Here is a 27,456-nt window from a genome sequence, read left to right on the forward strand (position 1 = left end):
TACAAAAAATGAAATGAGAAAAGAAAAAAAGCAGGAAAATACGTAAATTAATGCAAGACAACCTGAAGGTTATTTTTAAGTAGCAATTTAGGAGCATTTACTTCTTCCAGATCAGGCCCAAGATCCACCCAGACAGCTTTAAGTTACGTACAGCGTCCAGTAGTGGCTGACCTTTCAGCAGAAAGAGTGAGAAAGTGCAAATGAGCAGTGCAGAATAATCAAGGTTTTCCCTAATCTCTCTAGTTTGATGCTTACTTCTGTCCTAAAGCATGCTCCTGAATCACTGATATTCCATGCAAACTTCATGTTTATTTTTTAACACTGCCTAAAGAATGATGAGCACTCTCAATAATCACAGAAATACCCAGATCCCTTTGAATTCCAATTGGCCCTTGCCTTCTATTATATGTTTTGGTAACAAGTACCACAAGGTAACTGTTCAACTTTCAAAAAAAGATCTTTTAAGTTTGCTGTCCGTTCAAAGTTCAAAGGAGGAAATGACTAAGGGAACAGGTTTTTAAACTGTTTGTAGTCCAGGGGCATATTGTACATTATCATTCTTCTCAATATTCCTTTAGATCTCATTTTGGATACTATCTAGTTTTCTATCACTGACTGCCCTGCATAGAAGGAGCCCCAATCAGTCTTCCGCAAGTGAAGATGAATTCCAGTCATAGTCAGCAATTTTTAACTTTTACAAATATGAAAGGAAGTACTGCTTTTTATTCCACCAAAATACCTCAGAAGTAGGGACTGAATGTTATTGTGCATATGGATTTTACTTAAAATGCTTTCCCAGACATTTTAAGCACCTATTCCCAGATGTTTGCATGGTATTTGTATATGTGCTTGTCCTCATGCTTATGCAGAATTTTACAAATGATGCAAAGATGGTTAAAAAAATGAGATGATGGCTCCTTTCTGATTTGCTTGAGTAAATAAGAGTTCATTGTGCTATCTTGTAAACTGCACACAATAACTATATTTCTGCCGTGATATTCTTGGAATACAGGATCTTATCCCATTACCTGGAGAGATTCCCAGTTCAATGTATTTAGATGATGGCTGGAGGCCAGGGTTGGGAGGAGAAAGGGAACAGTGGCAGCTTTACAAGGTTTGCAGAAAAGGTTTTTTTGCCTTACGTGGTAAGTCATAAACATTTATGAACAAAAATTGTTTAAAATAATTCAGAGACCTAAATTTATCTATGTCACTGCATCATCTGGCCCTATCATACAGGGACAAGGAAAGGGTCAAAGCTTTGAACACAGACTTAGAAAATCTGGGTTGAAAACTTCATATAACTAGCATTTAGTACAGCAAGTAGTGATCTCCTCTGTCATGAATATACTTTATCCTCCTATTTTAAGTCTATGCAACATCAAAGACACATTTGCAAATACAGCCTTGGAGAGCCAGCAACTTAAGACACCAAAATAATGTCACTTAGTGTGTGGGGGACGTTAGAAGGAGGATTAAAAGCAGTGAGGCATGATATACTAAATGAATCCATGACTAACAGGGTGTGACAGCAAAGGGTTTCATTCTTTTCCACAGAATAGATCCCTAGGGCTGGAACTATTACTCCACTGTGCCCATATCGCCTTGGAATTTTTATGGTTATTTTTGATGAATTCGCATTTTTGTAAAGACTTTTTTGACATTAAGCCAATTTTCACTTTTAATTAAAGTCATAAATAATCTTAATTCTGCCTTAAAAGGTTCATTGTTTCTTACTTTTTATTATTATTACTGCCAGGAAATATTTTAAATGCCAAAGCATGATGTGAATTAGCAATTATAAGTTCTCAAAGGTCCAGTAACTATGTTGTACCTTGTAAACATTATATGTTGCAAACTTTATCCATGCTTTAACTATCTGGTTTGATTGATGACACATTTTTTCTTTTTCTTTTGATTTTTCTGGAGATTTCACTTTACCTTTCCATGTATTACTGTATCTCAGGTGAACAATGGGTATAGGTAAATCCTTACCAAACAGGGCTTCAAAAATAAGCAGTTATAAGGCTAAAATGTGACCAGAGAGTGAAGCAAGGAGTAAAAAGGGCCAGCTTTAAACTGTTTGGTACAAAGAAAGCATGCAAATTGAACAAAAACTCATAGTAAATGAAATGTCAGAAGGAAAATCCCACAAAGTATTGCAATCTGACACAATCAAAGACAGGAGATAACATTATTTTACTGTAAATGACAGTAATAGTACAGTGCAGTTCAATACCTGTATTCAGGCCCACTACACCAGTTTTAGTTGATGCATCACACACAAATTTCTTACAATGCAGTCTTGATTGCCATTTACTTTGCGTGCCTGTAAAAGTCATAAAAGCTAGTGCCTGGGCAGCTCCTAGGATAGTCAGGGCAGGGCTCACAGAACTTCTTTGGCAGTCCTGCCTGTGAGCACACAGGAGCAAGGGAGCCAAAGCGCTGCTTGTCACGGTGAACACAAATGCACAGTTACTTTCTCACTCATACAAGTGGTCATTCATAAGTTCAGAGGCATCTCCTCATGAATATTATAGACCAGTTCCTCACAGGCCAAAATACAGGTCTCTTCTGCCATGTCCTTTTTCTTGGTTACAACCAACCATTGAATCAAAATTTACTCCTTAAATCTATATATTACTGTCCCTTAGAGCTTCCTATGTTGTACAAACAACACTTTTTGCTACTTTCTATGAGTGGCTGTGCACTAAGTTTTAAACATCTTGAAGGTTTATCTATTCCTGTAACAGTTCACAAATGTTCTTGTATCAGGATCACTTTCCTTTAACATGAAAGCTCATGTTCATATCTTCAATGATCTAAACTAATGACATAGTGCCAGTGATTAATGTGAGATACGAAGAAAAATGCTCAGAAAAATCACCATTCTTTTAGGTCACAGCTCAGCTCTTCAAAGATGTGCTTATACATACAAATAACTCTTGACTCATGGACTTGACATCCACAGGGACCCAGTGCTGCGAAATGCATTTGGAAGTGTCTGGCATATGAAAATATAATTTACAGCTTAACCTCATACACTGTTTATTGAGCCTCAAAATCCATCTTTCCCTCCAAGACAGGTCATTTAAACTTGCATTTTATAATCTTACGTATTTATCAAGTGGTAGAAGTATAAAATCAAAAAATTTTGTTTTCAAAGACCATTTTTGATTTTGCTTATTATGTATGTTTAGTGATTAATCATCACATCAGCAAATAAGAGCATTAAAGCAGGCAGACTAATGAAGTCAAATATAAAATTATCATCTATATAAAAACAGTTTAATTTACTTTTCATTAATGTTTTTTCTATTCGGTCTGAAATCTGTACACGCATTTAATACACATTGATATATCTAATATTATAACATCAACTTCTCCATATAATATTTACACCTGCCAACACAGTAGAAATTTTACCTTTTTCCTAACTTGCTGGTCTTTGGAAGAATGTGCTTTCACATGTTTTCTCAGGGAGCTTGGATCTGTGTATCGTTTAGTACATCCTGGAATTTGACATGCATAAGGTTTCTAAACCAAAAAGAAAAAGGATAAAAAAGCAGCTGTTAAATCACAGCTTATTTTAACTCATGAGAATCCGTTTAGAGCTTGGGGATGCTGCAAATCACATTACTACAAAATGAAATTCTGTACATTATTACAAGCAGAAGGCCTAGTAATTTATTAGAAAGGGAAAGGAGAAAAGTAAGGTTCATATGGAAGGAAAAACAAAGGAAAGCTTTAATTATAGTACCTTTCATTATTACCTTTTTTTTTTTTTTTTTTTTTTTAATCAGTACAATGAATATTGTTGGGTATACTCACAATGCTTCCACCCTCAGAGCAATCTTTGGCTTAATCAGAAATTACATTCTTTAGTGAATCAGGTAAAGAAATTGCAGTAAAGGCCCAGATAGACTGTTTAGAATTATAGAAGAATCTGCTTTAGAAAAAGAGAAAAAGAAAAAGTGTTAGTTTACTACATTACGAAGAGAGCAAGCAAAAACCAGTGCAAACATTGAATACTAAAGTATCAAAAATATTACATACAAAAATACACATTTTAATCTGAAGTATAAAACAAACACTTCCAGCTCGTATTTTCTAATAACACATCAGTTTAGAGAGATACCAGTCCTGTAATACTTTTACAACTTAAAAAGACAAGACCAAAGAACCAAACTAATTCACCAAATAAATACAAATTTCAGTAACTATCTCCTTCTGCCTGTTCTAACCCACCTGTCTTCTCTGAAGACTTGAAGATTCACAATAAAGAACATTATATGAACATCAGGTCCAACTCTGCTAAAATTACCTATTTCACAATTCAGCCATTTATGACTAACAAAGCATTTTTGAAAACACAATTGTACAAATGTAGTGTACCAGCTATACTGTCAACTATTCGAAAAGGATCGTTTAAGTTTTGTGACAGCCATTTAACTCAAATGGTGGTGTTCTTGTTCTCCTTCTGGTCTTCTGCCCTTTGGAAACTGCTTGTCTCTAATGAAACCTGATCTTCTTTTGTTGTGAAACAAAGCTTTCATTAAACAAATCTCAATCCTGAGTCAAATTCACAAGCAACAATTTGTTGGCATGACTTTCTAGTACATGCTCCAGCCATTCTACTGATTTTTGTCATATAATAGCAGTTATTATCCCAGATGGCTTCTGTGTCTTTGCATGTTGACTTCAGGTTCCCTAAATAACACCCGAGTGGGAGGAAGTTATTCTACCTGCAGTGGAGCCCATGAAGCTGTGGCCTTTTAATCGACTAGTCCTTGAACAGCCCTAAGAAGACCCTTCTCCTTCCTATCAATGATGTTACAGGCTACCTGTTGCCACCAACCTGGTGGAAAGGAGCACACAATCTAATGAACGGGGGACTGCAATGGGACTTCTACTTCCTTACAGTGTCTAGGTGTGTCCTCTGGTGCTTGGCGCGGTCGCTGGAGTTGCTGAATGCTTTCTGGCAGCCAGGGTGCTGACAAAGATACGGCTTTTCGCCTGTATGGCTCCTTAAGTGAATCTTGAGGTTTTCTAGTCTGGAAAAGGCCTTCTTGCAGCCCTCAAACTAGAAAAGAGAAAGAAATGATTGTAAAAGAAGGCACACACAGTAAACTGCAACAACAAACACTGAGCAGAAAGGTCTTGCAGGACACTCCAGCCTGCCATGGCCAGATGCCTCTAGAGCTGAGGAAAGCCTGGCACTGCTAGAGGGTTTGAGACACTTAGACCATAAGAGTGTATTTATCCTCCTTGTGTTTGTCTTAATTAGGAAACAACATCATACTGCCATTTTTCAGGGGTAACAATGAGACCCAGAGTAACTGCTCAGCTCAGAGCTCAGCACCATCCAGCCTCTCCAGGGAAAACAGCCCGAATTGGTTTTCCCAATAGCAAACAGGAAGTAAAACAGTCACTGTGTCTTGTGCTAGCCAGCCTCATCACAGCTCTGGATGTTAAGAGCTGAGCTGAACAAGTGCATCTCTTAGTACCAACCCAACCTACGCATTAACAACAAAACCCACACAGGGAAACATCAGTCTGCTCTACCTTGCATATGGTGTTGCAGGAAATCAAAAAAGAACACCAAAATCCCTGTGTAATCACCTTATAGCTATTTGCTTGATTACAAATCATTGGCCCCAGTGATATTAAAATGATTTTTGAAACATTTCTTTACCTTACCCATACATTTGTATGCATTACTAAAAATAAGGGGCTCATCCTTACAGCCCAGCAAAAGAGGATCTTATCTCTATGGATAACCAATAATCATGTGGCACAGTATTTCTGTACCTAACCAAGTACTGCATCTGCAAAGAAACCTACGTTTATGTGAGTGGAAAACTATTTCTCATCTGTCCTGCTCCCAAGTTATACTTTATCCTAGAGGAAAGTAAAAAACATCCATTCTGTTTGACATCAGCATTTTCATGTACATTTGATTTCAGTTAGACATGAATATTTATAACTGTTAGAAACATAAGCTTTAATAATTCTATTAGTCAAGATCAATTAATTTCTTTAGCTTTGACTTCTGCACATCCTACTGAGAAGCTACATCTAAAACACCTGCTGTATAACATGATAGCTTGCAATTCTTATTTGCTTGCAAAAGCAGTAATGCATTAACATTAAGTAATGTCAAACATTACCTATGTTCTAACACAAAATTTTCCAGTAAAAGAAATGGGCCATTTTCTACTGACAGTAGAATAAAACATACACATTTTATTATGTTTTATTTAGTGCATGTATGTTTAAAAAAGCACAGGTAGGAACACTGACATAATTCTGATCATAATTAACAAGCCTCAGTTAACAACCTGTAAGACCCCCACCCCCCCAAAAAAAGTAAAAAAAACCAAACAGGATATTAAAAATACTTTTACTTTGAGGAAAATATTATTAGAAAATATTCCATGATGAACAACAACAATAATAAAAAAAAAAAACATAGTAATCTCTATCAGTTGCCTGGCTAACAGCACTACGTTTTCACAGGAAAAAGTAAAGATAAAAGACTGATATGAACTAACGGCCTTTGAAAAGGAAAATAATTCAAATACAGCTACTTTAAAATAACAAAGAAATTTACTAATGATATTCACTGACATTTTATATGGATAAGTCATTATTTTTTACTAAATTTAAAAACTATTCTAATTACAGTATTTAGGCAGTACTAACTATGAAATAAAATGTAGTATCTCAAGGGACTTTCTGTTTCATAGGGTAAAACTCAGCACAGTGAAAAAGTTCTAAAATCAGGCCCTCTGCTTTTTCACAATTTATAGAACTTTGAATCTTCAAGCACATGAGCAAAATTAAACATATATGCAAATAATTGTTTATGATTGTAAAGCAGCATTGAATTTAAATGGGAAAAAGTATTTAAATGCCTAGAAGTAGGAAATGTTGTCTTACAAATTAAAAAGAAAGAAGAAAAAAAATAATTTCTAAGGAATACTTCATTGCTAATCATAACTTTGAAGTAGAGAAGATACTCTGATACTCTGAAGTTCTCATTCCTCTACTGCCCTAAAGTTCTGTGCATCATATTCACAAGGCTACATATAGTTGCATATTGAGAAAAGGTCATTCCAGAAAGAAGTAGAAACTAGAAGCCTGTGTTATTAGAAAGACTGTCTTTGCACAACAGTTAATGAATTTTAGCTCTAAAAATCAAGCTGTTTGAGGCCTTGGGAATCTTTGTTGCCTAAAGATAAAAGGAATGAAGCAGCACTCTTTTGAACAAACATATTCTATAATTCTATGATTTTGAACAATTCTATTATTCCTAGAATCATAGAATCATCATCTGGGTTGGAAAAGATCTTCAAGCTCATCAAGTCCTACCATCAACCTGACCTGTCAAGTCCCACTCTTCTCTGACAACTGGATTTCGGTGAAAGTTTTCCACAGAAGACATGATTACAAATTGGGCAAAAAAAAAATATGGTAAGAGGGTGGTTGCATTTTGAAATGGAACCTTTCATAGTTTCTCATTTATTATCTGTGGTACAAGAAAAGGATTACAGGAATGTGTTATATACCTTCACTAAAATGAGTCACTGAAGTATCACAGTATCACAGTATCACAGATTTCTAGGTTGGAAGAGACCTCAAGATCATCGAGTCCAACCTCCGACCTAACACTAAGTACTCCACTAAACCATATCGCTAAGCTCTACATCTAAACGTCTTTTAAAGACCTCCAGGGATGGTGACTCCACCACCTCCCTGGGCAGCCCGTTCCAATGCTTAATAACCCTTTCGGTAAAGAAGTACTTCCTAACATCCAACCTAAACCTCCCCTGTCGCAACTTTCGCCCATTCCCCCTCGTCCTGTCACCAGGCACGTAGGAGAACAGACCAACCCCCACCTCTCTACAGCCTCCTTTAAGGTAACTGTAGAGAGTGATAAGGTCGCCCCTGAGCCTCCTCTTCTCCAGGCTGAACACGCATATATATGACACGCATTTGGCATTCTGAGGCTGTTTAGCACTCTTAGTGATCCTGATTAAGCCTCCTTTTTTAAATTAAACCTCCTTTTTTAAATTATTATGTGGAATTAATTGTGTAATATTTTGCTAATCTGCAATACAGAAATCACAGTTCCTGAGTTTTTTTTTTTTTTTTTTTTTTTTTTTTTTACTGTTGTGTGCAAATTGAAATCAATCAGCATACAACTTAACAAAAACATCAAATGATGGGTGAGCAATTGGCTGACAGGCAGGGATCAAAGCGTTGTGGTAAATGGGGCCACATCTGGCTGGTGGATGGTCACTACTGAGGTCCCTCAAGGCTTCATTTTAGGGCCAGTCCTCTTCAATGTTTTTATAAATTATTTGGATGTAGGACTAGAAGGTGTTTAGAGCAAATTTGCTGACGACACCAAACTTAGAGGAGTTGTGGACTCGGGTGAGGGTGGAAAGGCCTTGCAGAGAGATCTGGACAGATTGGAGAGCTGGGCGATCACCAACCACATGAAGTTTAACAAAAGCAAGTGCCAGGTCCTGCACGTGGGACGGGGCAACCCTGGCTATACGTACAGACTGGGCGACGAGACACTGGAGAGCAGCCCCGCAGAGAGGATCTGGGGGTTGTGGTTGACAGCAAGTTGAATATGAGCCAGCAGTGTGCCCTGGCAGCCAGGAGGGCCAACCGTATCCCTGGGGTGCATCAAGCACGGCATTGCTAGGCGGTCGAGGGAAGGGATTGTCCCGCTCTACTCTGCGCTGGTGCAGCCTCACCTCGAGTACTGTGTGCAGTTCTGGGCACCACAGTACAAAAAGCAGTTTGTTTGTTGGAGAGTGTCCAGAGAAGGGCTACGAAGATGGTGAAGGACCTAGAGGGGAAGACATATGAGGAGCAGCTGAGGTCACTGGGCCTGTTCAGCCTGGAGAAGAGGAGGCTGAGCGGGAACCTCATCGCAGTTTACAACTTCCTCGTGAGGGGGAGTGGAGAGGCAGGTGACCTGTTCTCTGTAATCACCAGTGATAGGACCCACAGGAATGGTGTTAAGCTGAGGCAGGAGAAGTTTAGGCTGGACATCAGGAAGAGGTTCTTTACCGAGAGGGTGGTTGCACACTGGAACAAGCAATGAAGTAGTCACTGCACCGAGCCTGTCTGAATTTAAGAAGTGATTGGACTGTGCACTTAGTCACATGGTCTAAACTTTTGGGTAGACCTGTGCGGTGCCAGGAATTGGACTTGATGATCCTTATGAGTCCCTTCCAAGTTGGGATTTTCTATGATACTATGATTCTACGATTATAAAGAAAATATCGCTCATAAAGAAAATTACTACTCCATACTTCCTAAATTTGGGAGTTCTTTTTAAAACATATTTATTAGAGTCTCCATATCCATATCTATTTTATATTTTTATAAGGCTAATTGCCAAAAGCAGGAAACAATATATTTACAGTGAAAGGTAAAGCACGTCAGTAAAAAGCAAAAGCGCTGCTGGCTACGACTTACACACTCATGTTCTCCAGAGTGTTCTGCACGTGTTTGTACACAAATAAATGGTGTTAAGTATACTGGGCAACCATTCTGTAAAATTATAATATTATGACATAGATTTCTAGAAAATAATTGACACAACATGTGAAGACCTGCTGGATGCATCATTCACTTCTGAGCCTTTTCCTGAATGACACAGCAGCCTTCATTTTGAAATACATTTAGACTTTTATACTGTAGGAACACTACATTCCTGCATGGATTCCCTTGTCTGAATACTTTAATGCTTGTAATAGATATTCAGTGACCAAATATTTAAGAGATTCATAAGTTTTAATTGCAAAATAAGCTGTTTTGATTGCCTGAGTTGATCAGATCACCACTGTAACACAGACTTAAGACCTTGCTCTGGTAAATAACTTCCATCTGAGATCTGATCCATTCACAGAAAAGTACCTGGCCTTTATTTAAAAAGTCAGTGACAGGCATTCTGGCATTTTCTTATCTAGCTCTCCCTAATATTAGCTGCTCCTAAAAATCTTCAGTTCTTCCTATTCAAATTTGTTTTGCTTCAGTATCTAAACACTGTGATTTCTTTTGTCTTTTTCTGCTATGTGGATGTGATAAGTAATGTGAAAAATAACTTCCAGTTCCAGGCATTTTCTGTATGTTATCAAGTCCTTTAACGTTCTCCCAAATAATTTACATATATCGAAATTGTTTGTTTTCTCATGTTAAACAATATTTTGTCAGACTTCCACTGAAATAATTCTTACTTTAAGAAATATGAACACCAGAGCACAATTTGATTTTACACTGCTGTTTCATCCCATGTACAACAAAATAATACTGTCCTATTCTGATATACTCACATATAGGTTCTTAAGAGCTTTTTTTTCTTTGAATCAGTTATACAGAGTAATCCTTTTCAGCATCACTGCATTGGGATATCATTCCTTTACTCTGTAAGTGTGAAAGGTAAGCATTTCCCTAATTCCTTGCCACCTATGGGGAAATATTTACGGTATATTAAAATGATTTCACTTAATCAGAAGTTTCCAACATGGCCTCTCTCCTTGGATTTACAGGAAAATGGGTGTTTCTTTTTTTTTTCTTTTTAAATTTGACTTAGCTATATCTCAACTTTCCTATAACCATTACATTGCAACAAATGATGCCTACACAGTGTCTCAATAACAAACCTAGATACTTCATTTTTTCTTCAATGAAACAGAATGCATGCCTCATGCAAGCAGCAGATGAGCCTGAGGCCCTCAAAGAACTGTGATATAGGAAACAATTGGATGTGATATGCCCAAATGATCTCAGAAGTTCAGCTGTGACCTACACTTGATGGAAAAGGTGAAGAACTGCCCCAATCTCTGCCAAACTGACTTGATGGAAATCAATCCAACCCTAAGTCCACAGCCAGGATGTGCTAATCAGACATTTCAAATACATTCTTGGATTGTTGCAGAATAGTAATTTGTTTAGCTTAATCACCTATTCAGCTATGGTCAACTGATGACGCAAAAAGAGAAGGAAAAAATGCACCTAGAAACTATGATACATATCAGAGAGAATAAATTACTTCCTGATTTTACAAGGTCAACAAGACAAGAAGTTTCATCCTAGCAAACATGCTTGCCATGGAAAAGTAGCTAAAGAATCAAGATCTCTTCCTTCCACATCTCTGCTCATTAAGCACAATGGATACTACTTCTGATTCAAGGACATAGAGCATAATAACAGTGTGAGACTGGGCCTTGTTAATACTACTATTTCACTCAGGTAGGAAAACCAGCAGTTTCTCAGGTGTACAGTTCAGATTAGATGTAACTCTTGCTTTGCCAGCTAGCCCATGGATAACCCGCATTAATCCTAATTGCACATGACTACATAGATGCATCTTCTTTAAAAACTCTTTACACACTGCAGGTTTTTTCTTTTCTTTTCTTTTCTTTTCTCTTTTCTTTTCTTTTCTCTTTTCTTTTCTTTTCTCTTTTCTTTTCTCTTTCTTTTCTTTTCTTTTCTTTTCTTTTCTTTTCTTTTTCTTTTCTTTTCTTTTCTTTTTCTTTTCTTTTCTTTTCTTTTTCTTTCTTTTCTTTTTCTTTTCTTTTCTTTTCTTTTCTTTTCTTTTCTTTTCTTTTTCTTTTTCTTTTCTTTTTCTTTTTCTTTTCTTTCTTTTCTTTTCTTTTCTTTTCTTTTCTTTTTTTCCTTTCCTTTCCTTTCCTTTCCTTTCCTTTCCTTTCCTTTCCTTTCCTTTCCTTTCCTTTTCCTTTCCTTTCCTTTCCTTTCCTTTCCTTTCCTTTCCTTTCCTTTCCTTTCCTTTCCTTTCCTTTCCTTTCCTTTCCTTTCCTTTCCTTTCCTTTCCTTTCCTTTCCTTTCCTTTCCTTTCCTTTCCTTTCCTTTCCTTTCCTTTCCTTTCCTTTCCTTTCCTTTCCTTTTCCTTTCCTTTCCTTTCCTTTCCTTTCCTTTCCTTTCCTTTCCTTTCCTTTCCTTTCCTTTCCTTTCCTTTCCTTTCCTTTCCTTTCCTTTCCTTTCCTTTCCTTTCCTTTCCTTTCCTTTCCTTTCCTTTCCTTTCCTTTCCTTTCCTTTCCTTTCCTTTCCTTCCCTCCCTCCCTCCCCTCCCCTCCCTCCCCTCCCTCCCCTCCCCTCCCTCCCCTCCCCTCCCCTCCCCCTCCCCTCCCTCCCCTCCCTCCCCTCCCTCCCCTCCCTCCCTCCCCTCCCCTCCCCTCCCCTCCCTCCCCTTCCTTCCCTTCCTTCCCTTCCCTTCCTTCCTTCCCTTCCCTTCCCTTCCTTCCTTCCCTTCCTTCCTTCCCTTCCCTTCCTTCCTTCCCTTCCCTTCCCTTCCCTTCCCTTCCTTCCCTTCCTTCCTTCCCTTCCTTCCTTCCCTTCCCTTCCCTTCCCTTCCTTCCCTTCCCTTCCCTTCCCTTCCCTTCCCTTCCCTTCCTTCCCTTCCCTTCCCTTCCTTTCCTCAGTCAAGGACTGTGTTAGCCTCCTTTAAGTCACAGAATTTTACAGAGGATTACATTTGGTAATATTAAATTCCCTCTCAGATGCATTGTTTGCTAGGCAGAATTTCTCATCTTGTAAATATAAGCTAGAATTCTTTGTTCCTGCTTGTGTTGGTTTGCATTTGTCTGTTTTACAGTTCACATTTTTATACCGCAATCATTCAGCAAAGTCCATCAGGTCATTGCAATAGTTTTCTACATTCTCCTTCTTCCATTCCAGACTGCAGAAGTAACAACTTGATAACAGTTGCTCCCTCCCCGTGTTGATGGATACAGAAGAAAAAACTGAGACAAATGGGACTCTACTAATGTGAAGGACTCCAGGCTGCTGCTGTTTCTGGCTGCTGAGACTTTGGGAGCAGAGTGAGAAAAAATGTGCTAAAAGATCCAAACTGGTATAAGTCTGCTTGCTTGAGAAGAGTACAAAATGTTGCCTCAGCCTTATACAGATATGCTGGCTGGACTTTGATGGGATCCCATCTCCAACGGCAAGTGTCTGAGATTGATTTTACTAGCTGCTTGACTTGCTTGATATAGTAATATTAATAAACTGACCATATCCATGGCAAATAACATTTTTAAATCCTAATCTTTGGAGAAAGTGATTTTAGGGAAAATATAAGCCATTTCTGAATGCCGTCATGTGGGAATGCATATATGCAAATGGAGAGAATAGCATCCTGAAAACCACAGAGGAAAACATAAATCTAGAGTATCACATACATAAGACCTCAAACAAATCCTTCAATTGCTCAGTAATCAGGTAGCAATTTTAAAAGATTTATTACTAGATAAATGACAAATTAATAGTTTACTAATGTTTTATGTCTATCTGTCAATTAATTTTGAATAGTCTGATATAGTGACCAGGTAGGTTCTGTGTCTGCACCAAGGCAGGTAGTCTGACATGGACAAAATATCTTTCCCCAGCTTCGCATTTATTATAAAATGAGATGTAAAAGCTGTTTTTATATGACTTCCAAACAAGCATGATGCATTTCAAACATTATTAATAGTCTTTTAAAAAGCATTTCCCTTCCTCAACAGCATTAGCAGGGTGCTGCTTTACAAGAGATGTGAGGGCTTTTAAAAAATTGAGAGTAAGACCTCATATAAAAACCTTTTAAATAGCTTTTTATTTGCACAGACTCTCCTGCCTGGCAATCTTGTGAACGACACATAATTAGTGTCAGACATCATTCAAACTGCTGACATCAGGTGGTCACCAACAAGGACGCTGCATGCCACAGCTGAGATTTAAAAGCCCAGGTTCATTTCATGTGAAATGAGTGCTGTGCTTTTAACTCTTAAAGTGTTTAAATGGGGAAAATGTAGAATCCAGAGCCGCAATTCATTATACTGCAACCATTTCTGTCTTAATGGAGTACATTTTGTGACATGGTGATTGAATGCTTTGGCAGATGCACAATGCTTATATAAGGCTGTACTTTCCTCAAGCCATGCAAAGGCTGGAAATTTTTTCTTCTTTTACAGTTAAGCTTATGGAATGATACAATATCTTGGAATTCTTTGTTACAGTAAATAATGACAGACTATGTTTGTATAAATTGCATAGATTATAGTAGATGCTTGTTTACCCAACCATTCAATAAGAACTTGTTCCAAAGCCTGTTGAAGTCAGTATGTAATTACTCTTTTTTCCCCTAAAGAAAAAAAAAAAAAAAAGGTTCCCTCCTTCACTACGTATCTTCATTACAGGTAGTTTCCATCAGGCAAATTCCATTAAAATTTTAAGATCCTGCATGAGAAAAGCAAAAATGAAAACAAAACAAAACAAAATTACGATCTATGAAAAGGCTTGAAGTATATTGGCTTTTTATCTTCTTTGCACTTCCCGTTTTAAGCTAAGAGGCTTATTACATTTAATAGATTTACAAGAAAGTTTATATATTGTGTACTTCTCATATTGTAAGAGCTTTTGTCTAAGGAGCACATATTTTTTGTGTGTTTGTGTGTTTATGTGTTTAGACAGAAGATTAATACACTCTATCCTCATCTGATTTCATTTTTCTAATACATCTGTCTACTTCGGTATATTATAAGCAAGAAGAGCTACATATTGCTGCTATAACTGAGAAATGCAATTAAATCAATAGAAAAAAAGATATTAATGCAGATGAAAAAGTTAATATACAGAAGAGTGAATTTGATTACTTTTTTTGTTTGTCAGATACACAAAAGAGGCTAGCATCTTGCATTCTCTCTGAAAAAAATCTTACTATATCTGTCACATTGTCCACATTTTGCTGAGTATTTCCATATGTAGATGTATTACTTAAGCTTAACAATAAAAATCAACTTAAATCTTTTTTGAGGAGATCACTATTCTCAGAGAACACTGTGGTGTCAGTTCTGATGGGACAAGTAGGAACAGTGGATTAAGGATGCCACCAAACTGCAGTAAAGGTCAAAGAGGAAAACAGGTAGGGGACTGTCCCTACCCAAAATACTCTCTTCTCATGAGAGCACGCTTTACAGATTGGTCTTTTCATTTATGTGTTTTTGATAAATGTAGCATGCTCATATTTCTCTTTCATTTCAAGACTGGAGATCTTCACAGTTTCCACATCCTCAAGATCTGCACCACACTGTATTCTCTTGCTTTCTAGGTAATGCCATGCCTAGATACAAATACCTCAGCTGAAATTAAGCATAGTACCTTGAATATCATTTGTTCCCTGAAATAAAGGTGTCAGAGACTCACTCACCATGGAAATGTCTCTCTTTTTTTCATTAGTTTCATTAGTAAGCATGGACATTTCAGCCTTGGAAGTTATTTCTGGTGCTGTAGGGAAGGTAAATATTATGACAAGTCCCTTCAAAAGAAACTACTAATGAACACACCAGGTGGTACTGATTCAAAAACTATATGGAACAGAAACCATTACAGGAAGAATGGACATTATGGAAATTGCTTCCTTTCGGAAGACAGTGCTCCTTTTTTTTTTTTGTAGTCTTTCTCTTTTCTTTCTCTTCTTCCCTGTCTTTTCTAAAAGGTTTTCTTTGATAGTCTAAGAATTGAAGTCAACATTACAATTCATGCAGCTTTCTCTACTAAAAGTCTACACAACACTAAAATTGTTCACTGTTAAAGTGGCTATTAAACTCTACTTGCTCTACTTGCTGAACCCCAGAGAAGTCATCTAAAGCTGAATATTTATTTTAGCTGGTAAACTCAGAAGAACTAAATATCCTTTCATCAAGGAACAAACAAACAAACAAACAAACCAATAATTGTGCATATGTTCCACAATTTATAAAAATTGAAAATGTATATAAATTGTATGCTGCAACGCTATCTTCCCTTCCATTACGAAATCAAACATGGAGATACATCTCATCTTTGAGTTCATAGCTCATTAAGATCTCATGCCAAAGATATATTACGAACAGAGACAATAGGTTTTCAGACATGAAGTCAAGGAACTGTAAATCACATTCTCACTGGGAAGGTGGTTTTTTATAGGAGCATTTTGCTGTTGTGAATCTCAAAAAGGACAAAATTTTTATCTCTGTTATATTAGGAAAAAAAAAAAAGAATAAAAGATCAGGGATTCTCTGAAACCATACTTCAAGTGGAAAAAGAAATGTGAGTCTTGATGGTTCTTCCTCACCCAGTTCCCTGCCCAAATTCACATTAGATTCATTCAATCTTCTATATATATATTAAAAAAAAAGTAACTGGAACAGCCATACATAGGAATAGGAATTATTCTTTTAGTTCTCCATCCTACCCTACCCATTATCATGCTAAACATGCAAGTTGGGACTTAAGCTTCCAACTAACAAGTATGCAAGCTGTTCTACAAATACTATCAAAGTATTTAAAAATTTCACATTATCATTTCACTTCTGCTTTTCATGGGTACAAGGATCCCAAAAGATTGATTGCTGAATCATAAAACAGAACAAATTATATTGCCAAAACTGCTTTCTTTTTTTTTTTTTTTTTTTTTTTCAATTGAGAATGTACCCAACTCCAGCATGGTAACCTCAGATATCTGATTAAATGAAAGGTACAGTCTGCTTTTTTTCAAGGAACTTAGCATTTTGCTTTTAATAACATTTTGAATGTTACTATATTAATGAATCCCTCCAACATCAATGCAAGAATAGAGGGTAAATATTACTTATCTACACAAAGGACCTGGAGCTAAACATACACTGCAAAGGATATGATCATACAGAGGAACTGAAAGAATGCAGTTAAGCTGAACTGCCTTTACCTCTGCTAATAATAAAGTTTTATACTAAATATGCCTTGTTGACCAAAACATAATAGGGGTTGTCATCCCAAGAGAAATCTTGTTTTATATAAATTATTCCAAAGTTTCATATCTTGCACTGCCTTTTAGTGAATTCTTTAGGAACATAGTCTGAGCATCTTCATAGCTACGGATATCCTCTATACTTGGATACTTGTCTATAAGCATACTTGACTATCCTTTAAGCATAACATTAACTTTGAATTTCCATCTGTTTATGGAATAGACATGACATGTATTAGTCGTATCTACTTAAGTTTCTTTATATCACTCTCCAACTCAATAGTGCCATCTCAGAGTGATTTTACTAGGAAATTCTAATCCAAACAATTGCAGATAAAAAGGAAGCAAGAATGTTACCTTTTGATATTTCTAACTATATGAAGGCATGTAAAGCATACAGAAGTTACCTTCATATTAATCAGTAAATATTGAGCATTTTCATAGAAACATAGAATCATAGAATATCCCAAGTTGGAAGGGACCCATAAGGATCATCGAGTCCAACTCCTGGCACCACACAGGTCTACCCAAAAATTCAGACCATATGACTGAGCACAGTCCAAACACTTCTTAAACTCCGACAGGCTTGGTGCCATGACTACATCCCTGGGGAGCCTGTTCCAGTGTGTGACAACCCTCTCAATGATTTTCTAACACTTTAAGTGGTTAATTTGTACAGTTTTACGCAGTTGTATCACACCCACTTGAATTGTCCAAGGCATCCAGAATACACGTTAACATTTAAAATCCAGCCCACATGCCCCTCCATCCCCCAAAAGTTCATTTTATGAATTTAAAAACCAAGCAACCAAACTAAAAAAAAAAACCACAACATTCTAGATTAATTTTTGTCAATTTTCAAAAGAAACATGCTGCTGAAAAAAAAAAAAAAAGTTTTATTCTGAAATTGTGAAAATGATGTTTAGACTTTTCCCATTGCTTTCTTCCTTATTCAGCTGAGACAATTTTCTGACTTCAACAGGAATCTGTTCATTGCTTTCACTGACCCCCAAAGTGCATTTCCCAATACTAGCTCAGAAACAGTGGCGACAAAAACATCTCTCACTGGCACCAAAATGGGACATCCCTTACTAAGTGTTTCTTCTCCCAGAGAAAGCATAAGAAGCAAAAGCACGTTTTAAATCAGATTGAGGCTCTATGAAAAAGTGTTCAGATTAGTACCTGTATGGTTACTGAAAAAATACAGAACAGAAAACTTCCCTGAAGTTTCTATTCAGCAAAAATGTAAGAAACTCAAAATAGAGTAAATGTACTGTCTTAACCTTAAACATGTGTGTATTACTGCCAGCCCATAATGTAACTGTTCTGTCATAATAACCATGTCTCAGTTCTGCATTCCATCAATATGCATCACATCCACTCAAGTCAGTGGGAATTTGGGATATGCAAGGAATGAAGAATTAGTTTCATAATCCTTAGGCCACAATCCCATGGTAATTATAATGCCTCAACATAGTATTGCAAGCTGAACAGTTCTGCAGCACCTTGTAGGGCATTAACAGTAGGATTCTGCAGAATTATTCTAAATATCATACCAGGACCCTGTCTCTGCACTCTTACCTGTAATAATTAAATTAAGCAACTGAAAGCTTAGAATGAAATGCATTTTGAGCTATTAAGCAATACAGGCTTATTTCTTCCCCATTTATCCCCAGTTAAAGGGGAGCTCAGTAAAACCCTAGCTTTCACCTCTTCTGAGCAGAGCTACTTACTCAGCTCTCTTTTCACGGCAAAGCAAAGGAGAATATTCACCTCATGGTTTGAGAGAGGGAGACAGCAGAAAAGAGTTGTGGAAAACAAGGCAAAAGTGCTTCCACTGTAATCACTGTGAGTTTGTCACAATAGCATACAGACAGAGGATGTTTCTTTTCTAACCCAAAAGTAATCCATATGCAAATTTCCAGTAACATTCAAAACGTACTTCCCAGCTCAGTAAATGTTTTCTATTCTTGGCTGCTTAGCACCCTCAGCTTTTTCCAATTAGGCCCTGGTTGTTTAGTTAAAAAAAAAAAAAAAAAGTTCTAAAGAAAGGATTAAGGCCTGTATCTTACAAGGGAGAAAGAACATAAATTAGAAATTCTTTTTGAATCTGGAGTATGCATTCTTTAATCTTCCATCCTGCTGGGAAGTGTAATAAGAATAAAGACAGAAAGAAGCTTTTTGCTTCATTTGATTTGTTCAGCTGATAACATGCTTTTGACTATCTGGAACTAAATCCCAAAATTCATGACAACTCAGACAATACTCCCACATGTTATAAGCCTGTGAGTTAAAAATAGAGCTTGGAAAGCTTACAGAAACCCACCCGGTGAGCAAGCTCTCCAGATTCATAAGGGCAAGACAGAAGGACATACGGATGTTCAGTGAATCAGTCAAAACTGTGAGAAGATGATAACGAGAGTTTAGGTGCTTGGCAATGCAGTTCTGCAGTTCTGCAGTTCTGTGTGGTGTGGCCTCAGAGGGAAAATAACTTCTAAAATGACCAATAGGTCTGAATGATGGGTATGAGTTAGCTAGGGATGAGAAAACCAATGGAAGAGAAGAGGCCAGAGGCTGGAAAAGTTGAGGTATTAGATATGATTTACTGATTCTTTGCAGTAGAATGTGCTGAAATCTATTGATAATGCTTTGCATTCAAAATGGAATTGAAGAAATTTTATGAAAAAAAAGAAGAAAAAACAGAAGTAAAAAAGGAATGCTAAAAGCAGAAATAGGCATCTTCCTTTTATGACTAAAAATCAACTTGCCTCTATGTGCCAAGTCAATTTGTGACAGATTTTTACTGTGATCCCATCACAGTGAAAAAGAGAAAACTCAAGAAATTGTTTTGCTCCTTTCAGTACAATGCCAGTAAGTGCAATGAACCAATACATAGAAATAGATACAAAAAGAAAGAAAAAGAAGGCAACAGTTCCTCCCATCCTTCCTCCCTCTTAACATCCGAAAAGACAATAAGGAAGCAGCATGGCCTTCCAGATGGTGGTTAGGGCTTACAGCTTTCTGAGATCCTGTTTAATGGCACTGAAGCTGGTATCCCAACTTAAGAACTCAGTTTGTTGCTACTTCATCATTAACAATTCAGTTTATGTGCTAAAGAAAGGCCCATCTCTTACAGACATTCCTCACAGCAGACAGAAAGAGACATTTGGTGTCACCAGAAATCATTCTGTGAGGGCAGGCAGGGCTAGCCCTGGTCAGAGTGGGGCTGTGAGGGTGGGTTGGGCCATGGCTGTGGCCAGGCCAAATAGAAGTCATTGCAGTCAGGGTGTCACCAGTCAGGGATAATGCCTGAGATGATGCCATCCAAAATCTGTGAGTACAGATATTAGAGCTGGACCTTGGTTTGGAAGCAGGCAGGACCATGGCTAAATCAACATATGTGTCTAGGTACCAGCGAAAGTATTAGGAGTTAAGAGCAAAGGCTGAGCACACAGGACATGATCCAAAGGACCATGCAAGGCACAGAGCAGGACAACGCCCAGCAGAGCTGCTGGCACAAACTCTCTGGCTGTAAAACTGTGGTTGGGGCGCATAATTTTATTTTTTTTTTCTAAAGAGCTCAGTCTGACTGTTATTCCTCCAGCCACAGGGACTGTGCAGGTTCAAGTTCCCAAAAGCAGAAAATAATAAAACATAAAATCCATGTGGATACTCTTGAAAAGCTTCACTTGTTTAAACCACACACAGGAAATTTTGGTCCCTTAAAACTACCTTAAGCAAACAACTGGTGTGACAAAAGGTCTGTGGTGGGACCCTGAGAGATTAATGCAGGAGACTTCCCTTGTGGTGAGGCAAAAAAAGCTGCCCATCCCTGAGAAAAATAGCAGAGGAAAAGTGGAGGAATAGGCGAATAAAGATACTGTAGTGTTCACCATTCTTTATTATCTGTCTCTACAATAAAGTTAAGCCATTCATACAGCACTAACATGCCATGAATAACCTTTAAAATACCAGATGCCTACACAGTTTAATAAAGTAAGCATGCATTTATTTCATGCCAGGCATGGCTTAGAGGTGTGCTGGACACAGTTCTTCTCCTGGGGCTCTAGAAAGAAGTGACATGGCAGTGATGCAAAAACAGAATTACTAAGTCATTTGGGAGTAAACTAGTTTCATTGCTCTATAGCACAGATCCTCTAATGCATCTAGCAATGCATTTCTTTCTCTTGAATGTGTAAGTAGATGAGTCTCTTACACATCTTACATGAGTGGTTCTCACCATGCAACTGGGGTTTTCAGCTAGGATAAACCTCAAGTGGTCAAGGGCAAGAAAGAATAAATACAGGAATTAAGTAATAAATATAGGGTTTTAGTGAAGTGCTCGCAAGTCTTGATGAATATAAGAATTTTGTTCTTATCAAGCATCAGATACAATTTTTGAGAGAAGCCTTGAAGGGTTTACAGACCTTACTGAAGCAGTATACTTTGGGAATAAATATAAAGCTTGGATGAGAGAAGCCAGTCCAGAGCATGCAAGGTGAGGCAGAAGAAGGAGATACATAAAATAGGAGGAACAGGAAGAAAAAGCAGATTGCTAGGAATGGTGTATTACTTAAGTTAAGGAAGCATGTCCATTCCTCAAGTAAAATATACGTTCAGTGAGTAAGTTAAAATACATTTATTTATTTCTGCAGTATGTCTGACACCACAGCTGGTTGTGGAATACTTGGAGGACATTTTAGATAACAGATATAACAGATTAATGACTGTACCTAACTTTGCTGCTCACAGATATAGCAAACAAGAACAAAAACCAAAATACCTGCAGGTTCAGAGGCACAAGTAGGGGATGAGCTGTACAGCTTTCTGAGGGAAAGGATAAGAAGCTTTGAATTTCACCAAAGCAAAATAATGGATGGCTCAGTACATAACTATCCTCAGAACGTATCACCAGTGCATGAAAAGGTTTTTTCCCCCTTTCCTTGGTGAACAATGCATACTTCTGAGTATGTATTTCCCCTTGGCAACTGAACATTTACCTCATCCAGTGTAAATCATTACAACATTCAATAGTCCTTGAAGTAAACCTTTTCCCACTGTGAAATGATGTCTTGAAGAAGCTACAAGAGATATTAGAGCTATTTTTGCAGTGCTGGCCAAAAACATCATGCTTGTTGTTTTTAACTGACAATAAAAACTTTTTTTTTTTTTCTATTTTAATGCTTTGTGTCATTAAGACAAAATCAGATAATAAAAATATGGATAATCACATAGCAAACTGACTAATTAAAGATGAATATCAGGTGAAGCTTACAAGAGCTAACAGAAACAGAAGACTAACTGAGCCTGGATTTATACCCACCTCCTAATCAAGTGCAATGCTAAAAGTGCATGTTGATGTGCACCATACAAACAGTTGAAAACAGCAGAATTGTGGTCTACTGTACTGTACTTGTCTGGAGTTTCTCCTTCAAAATAACTTTATGTTTACACTACTGTTGAGGAGGTCAGCATCTGACTGGACAGATGTCTGAATACTGTGTGAGCAGATCTGGTGTCAGTGCTGCACTTCAAGGTATGTCAGTAAATCTTACAGGCATATGTTATTGATAGCTTTGTATACAGGCATGATTATCTCCATATAACATTACCTTTTCTACTAGACTGTGCGGATGAAGGGAAATATGGGTGAGGGGCAAGCTGGCACTGTTTCACAGACCTGTAAAATCAAGAAACTAAAGCAAATGGGTGATCTCGTCAGGACAGAGCCTGCTGGACTCAGCACTTCCTGACTCCAGCCACACCAGCAGCACCATGAAAAACATCTGTGATGTCTAACTGTCTCTAGCTCTCCCCTTTGCATCCTATGTACCAACAAGACATTCAAACCAGAGTGGTTTATCTTTGAAGATCACCTGAGTTTCAAGCTTTCAGAACTGACCCAAGGAAAGTTCAGTGGAAGTTCTGGCTGTAGTGGATTAGCAAGTTTTATTTCCTCTAGAAAACTGAACAATTGCAGAAACAGATTTATTTATTTTTTTCATAGTTAATTGTAATGGGAATCAGAGCCCAGAAAGAAGGATGATATTAACGATGATATTGCCGATAAGAAGATGGTGCTACACATTCTGTTTCCTCAGTTAGTGTTTGCTTTTAAGAAGGTCACACATCTAATCACTATTGCTGCCTCTGCTAATACTGACCTTCTGTTGCTTAACTGCATCTGCTATGTTTCCAAAACCAATATACGTTATGTTATGAGTAACTGAGGTTAAGACTAACCTCCTACAGTAATTATATTCCCTTTATGAACACTAACAGACATTAAACACCCTTCATTAAGTGCATGACAACTGTTACTCTGTTACTTGCACCATCTTTATTCCTAGACTTTTGTTGTTTTGTCTTACAGTCTGAAAACCTGTGGAAAACCTGAATAAGTCTTTTGCATTTAGCAATTCAATATACATACATACATATACTTACCTGAAACTTTCCAAGTCACTATTCTCCATATGGATTTAAGGGACTCTTACCAAGATTTCTCTTTGCTTTCAGCTTCAATTTATAGCATGAACACTGCTTGAAAGGCACAGTTGTTTCCTCCAGTGTCCTGATGTCCCACCAAATCAAATTGAATTGATTGAAATACAGCCTGTTGATGCTTTTGTATAGCTATAGAAACTAATGGCAACCTTCCACCCTTTCACTGAATGGTGTAATTGGCCTGCCAGAGAGGATTTGGGATTTTAACACATTCCCTGTTTGGTTGAGCTAACCAATTATTTTGCAGTTGCTATCAAGGCTGCAGACTTTTCTTCGTTGGGGTCATTAAGCTTGTCAAAACCAATTTGTCACCACAACTGCTAACCCTCATTGCCTCTGACAGCAGTACAAGTGTCAAACTAAACAGGCCCTTGCATTACAAGAAAGCAAATGACTGATCAGAGCCCACCAAGCATCCTGATCATATGCCACAGTCAGGCCTTCTGACCCCACAAGAGGTGCAAGCAGTATCAGCTAAATAACATGGGGTCACAAAATGACACTACTAATCATTTTGCAAAATAAGTAAAAAAAAGCCTAGGCCAGCTAAAGTGAATTAAGACTCAAGGGCTGTACGTGCCTTGCAATTATGGTCAAACAGTTTTTCATTGTTTTCTTTTTAATTAAAAAGAGAAAATGAAATCCACTTCTGAAATAAAACTCTACGAAAGAAGTTACCAGATGATCCAGACTACATTTTTTGGAAAGCAGCTCAGACACAGCAGCTGGCACTGAAGAACTTTGAGTCCAATCCTGCAGACTGGTGCCATGCAATCCTCTGTGTAATCTTGGCACCTGAGTGACATGAGAATCAGGCCAGTGGCATGTTCTTCATCTGTTGTAATGCCAGCCCCAAAGTACTCAGCATTCATCTGCAATTACTACAGTGGGGTAAAATCTGTCTGAAACACATGTGCAAACCTAGAATTTGCTTCATTAAAGGTACTAGATAGAGTGAATCCCTTTTAATTTTCGAAACCACTGAATTATTTTGGTGACTAATACTTCACAACCTGATTTTAAATCTCTCCTTTACAGTTCCAAGTATATTCAGTTCAATGGGGTAACTTTCAGTTTAGACTGATGTGGAACTAGCACCATGCCCTCTGTCACGATACAGTATTTGAAAGGAAAATAAATTAACAAAAATAAGAAAACAGTTTCAGAGGAACATTCTCAGCATGTTCCAAAAGAATCAAAGCCTTTATCTGAAGACACCTGGAAGGGCCTTTACCTTAAATAGTCTGAGAGGTCCTATTTGCTTCAATCATGATGACCTGCAACATGAATAAATCTTTGCAGTGTCAGGACTTTCACTCTTGAATGCTACCTTGCAGTATAAGAAGTTTGGGAAATACAGCGACAGTGAGAGGTGTGTGGTATCCACCCTCTCCTTCTCCCCTCCTTCTTCTCCCTTCTCCCTTTTTCTTTACTTCTGTTAAAATAGTACTTTTCCATGCAGATTAAATACACCTCAGTAAACAAGATCCATGTTTTTTTTTTTTTTTTTGGTATGTGTGTGTAAATGAATTACATTTATTTAAACAAGGCCAAGTGGCTTATGGTTTATCACCAGTGTAGTGACTTTGAGCACTGTTGTTCCTATTTAAGAAATGTTAAAGAAGAAGGAAGAGGAACAGAGCTAAAGAAGAAAGAAATGGAAGCCAGTGTTGCACAGTATCCCAAGATTTTGCTGAGTCCTAATGATGTCATTCAGTATTTAATTTCTGGTTACAGAGGTTTTTTTTTCCCTCCTTTCAGCAAGAAGTACTCCTAAAATCTTGGCAAATTCAACATTAACAAAGCCATTTATCTGAAGCCAAGATTTGGATGTGAATCTTAAGTTGTTTCTAGCCTTCTCTATTCCTTCTCTCTGGATGGAAGAGAGCAGCCACAATTAAAAAAAAATACATGCTTAAAAAAAACACATTGTTATTTTGAGCTTGTTTTTAATTTACTTTTGGGATAGGGGGTTACAAAAAGACTATTACATTCACTGGCAGAAAAATAAATGGTAAATGTGGTAGGAACAGCCAAATATTGCAATTTGCCAAGTATCAAAACCAAAAGCTTTTAAAACTATGTACATTCTTTGACTAGCATCCTTTGTTGTTAAAATCAGGCATGGTGAACTAACCAGGATGGCAGAGAGGGAAAATAAGAGGAGGGAATAAAATGGGTGTGAGGGTCTTCATATTCCCTAACCCTAACCATTCCCTAACCATTAATCCCTTCTAGAGGGAGACACTCCTCATTTAAAACAATTTACATTATTTCTTCTTATTTGTTTGTTTGTTTGTTTTGCTTGCTTTAGGAGCAGCATTGATGCTAAGAGTTGTTATATGCAGAGAAAGAAGGATGTTTTTCCCTTTTTTTTCGTTTAATGGCTAGTGAATAAGCTGTTGATCTCCTCATGTACAACAATATTTTCCAGAGCCAATGTGTTTGGATGAGTCCCATGAATATCCAAAACAGTATTCCTGATTTATATGAAGTTTGAATTCTGAATTTTTGATGACTGTTCACTGGTAGCCAAAAGCAGACAAAGTTTTCCATGCAAGAATGACACCTAAGTGCATATGAGCTTCTTTGCAAAGGTTCCAAGTCAGGCAAGCATCTACCTTAAGCTGCACAGAGTTTTTTTTATTTGTTTGGTTACTTGTTTTTTAAGGATTCCCATTAAAAAACAAACATTAAAGACATTAAAGACATTTTCCACTTTCAAATGTAGAACCGCAAACCAGGTGACTATAACTTGGAATCAGAAGCTTACTTTGACAGTAAAATTAGACTCATGATTTTAGTGTTCAAATGTTCGGTCTTGTTTGACTTATGTGGATGAATCCAGTATCACAAGGCTGCTGATGTGTACTGCTGACAGCCAACTATGACTTCAACTTTAACTGCTCAGTGCTGCCTGATGGTTGGCTGATTCTTCCACCAACACTCTTCCGATGGATGTGACTATGTTATGGTGTTCCTTTATCCACCACAGACAAAATCAAGCAGGTCAGTTTATTTAATGAATATCTAGGCAAGATGTCTTAACACACATACATGATTAGGGAAAACCTATGCTATTACACAGCTATGAAAGTCAGCAAGTCAGCAAAGCATTTGAAATCAACACATTTTTCCACTGATGGTAAAAAACTAAAAGGAACAAAAATGAGTTAAGATGAGAATCTGCAAATAGCACTCATAGGGTACCTGCAAAATTCACCCTCAGGTTCTAATGCAAATTATTAAATTCTCACCTTGAAAATAATAAGTAGAATTTTGAACTAAAAGAAAAGAAATTTCAACTCAAGACTGGAACATGGCATCAGTAATGCAACAAAATGTCTGCTCTATTCTTCCTAGCTAGGCACAGATTGTGATGGTTCCATATTCGAGTGTTGTTTCTTCTGTGTAAACAGTGATAGTTCACCTGCATGCAAGTTTGTATCACTTAGCAATGCTTTCTGTCAAAGCTAAGTTAAAATCCTGTGTACTTTGCTTTGCTATCACAGGAAATGATTCTATACTGAATTACACAAATAATGTAAGCAAGCAACTTAGCTGGTGCCTGCCAACTGTAAATTTTGAGCACTTGACAACAAAAGTTTTAACACCAATTTCACAAACTAGCGAGTCATTACATAGTGTAAACATAGCATAGTCATCACACGCCGTTTATTAGTTTGACTACACAACTTGAAAAAACTCCCAGCCAGCTTTTCAGAGATACTTTTCGCCTGTTTCCACTTAGACACAAGCATCCTGTAGTTTTAAAAAGCAGGTCTACAGCATTTAAAGTTTAGCACCAGAAGAGTGATGTACTCCAGTTTAGGAGATACAGCTGCTTGCAGGACATATTAGTTTCACAGAATAATTTCTCTACATAGCAGCAGAAGTGACAGACTTAATATCCAGATCAGAGTGAAGCAGCACTGCCAGAGACCTCTATAGGACTTGGGTTCAACCTGAATGTCCCCATTCAGCCCAATAACCACAGTGCCTGCTGGTCTCTGTTCGAATTCTCTGCTGTACCAATATTTTTATTATTTCTCCAGTTGTGTATTAGAATATTCACATCTCATTGTGCTTTTCCACTTTAATTGAACGACACTAGAAAATTGTTTTGATAGTGATTAACAAGATTAAGATTTATCAGA

At 37.4% G+C, this 27,456-nt stretch overlaps 1 protein-coding gene across 13 annotated transcripts in view; it reads right to left on the reverse strand.

Annotated features, from left to right (window-relative positions):
- GLIS3 (GLIS family zinc finger 3) overlaps window positions 1-27,456 on the reverse strand; it is a 194,867-nt gene that overhangs the window by 61,908 nt on the left and 105,503 nt on the right. For all 13 annotated transcript variants that reach the window (XM_048050969.2, XM_048050967.2, XM_066987751.1 and 10 more), the window contains 2 exons: window positions 4,922-5,083; window positions 3,427-3,537 (listed from right to left, as the gene is read on the reverse strand). In XM_048050969.2, coding sequence (XP_047906926.1) covers window positions 3,427-3,537; window positions 4,922-5,083 — 273 coding nt within the window. The remainder of the gene's footprint in view (window positions 1-3,426; window positions 3,538-4,921; window positions 5,084-27,456) is intronic.

This window comes from Anser cygnoides, chromosome Z (genome assembly GCF_040182565.1).
Source record: "Anser cygnoides isolate HZ-2024a breed goose chromosome Z, Taihu_goose_T2T_genome, whole genome shotgun sequence".
Classification (NCBI taxonomy): domain Eukaryota; kingdom Metazoa; phylum Chordata; class Aves; order Anseriformes; family Anatidae; genus Anser; species Anser cygnoides.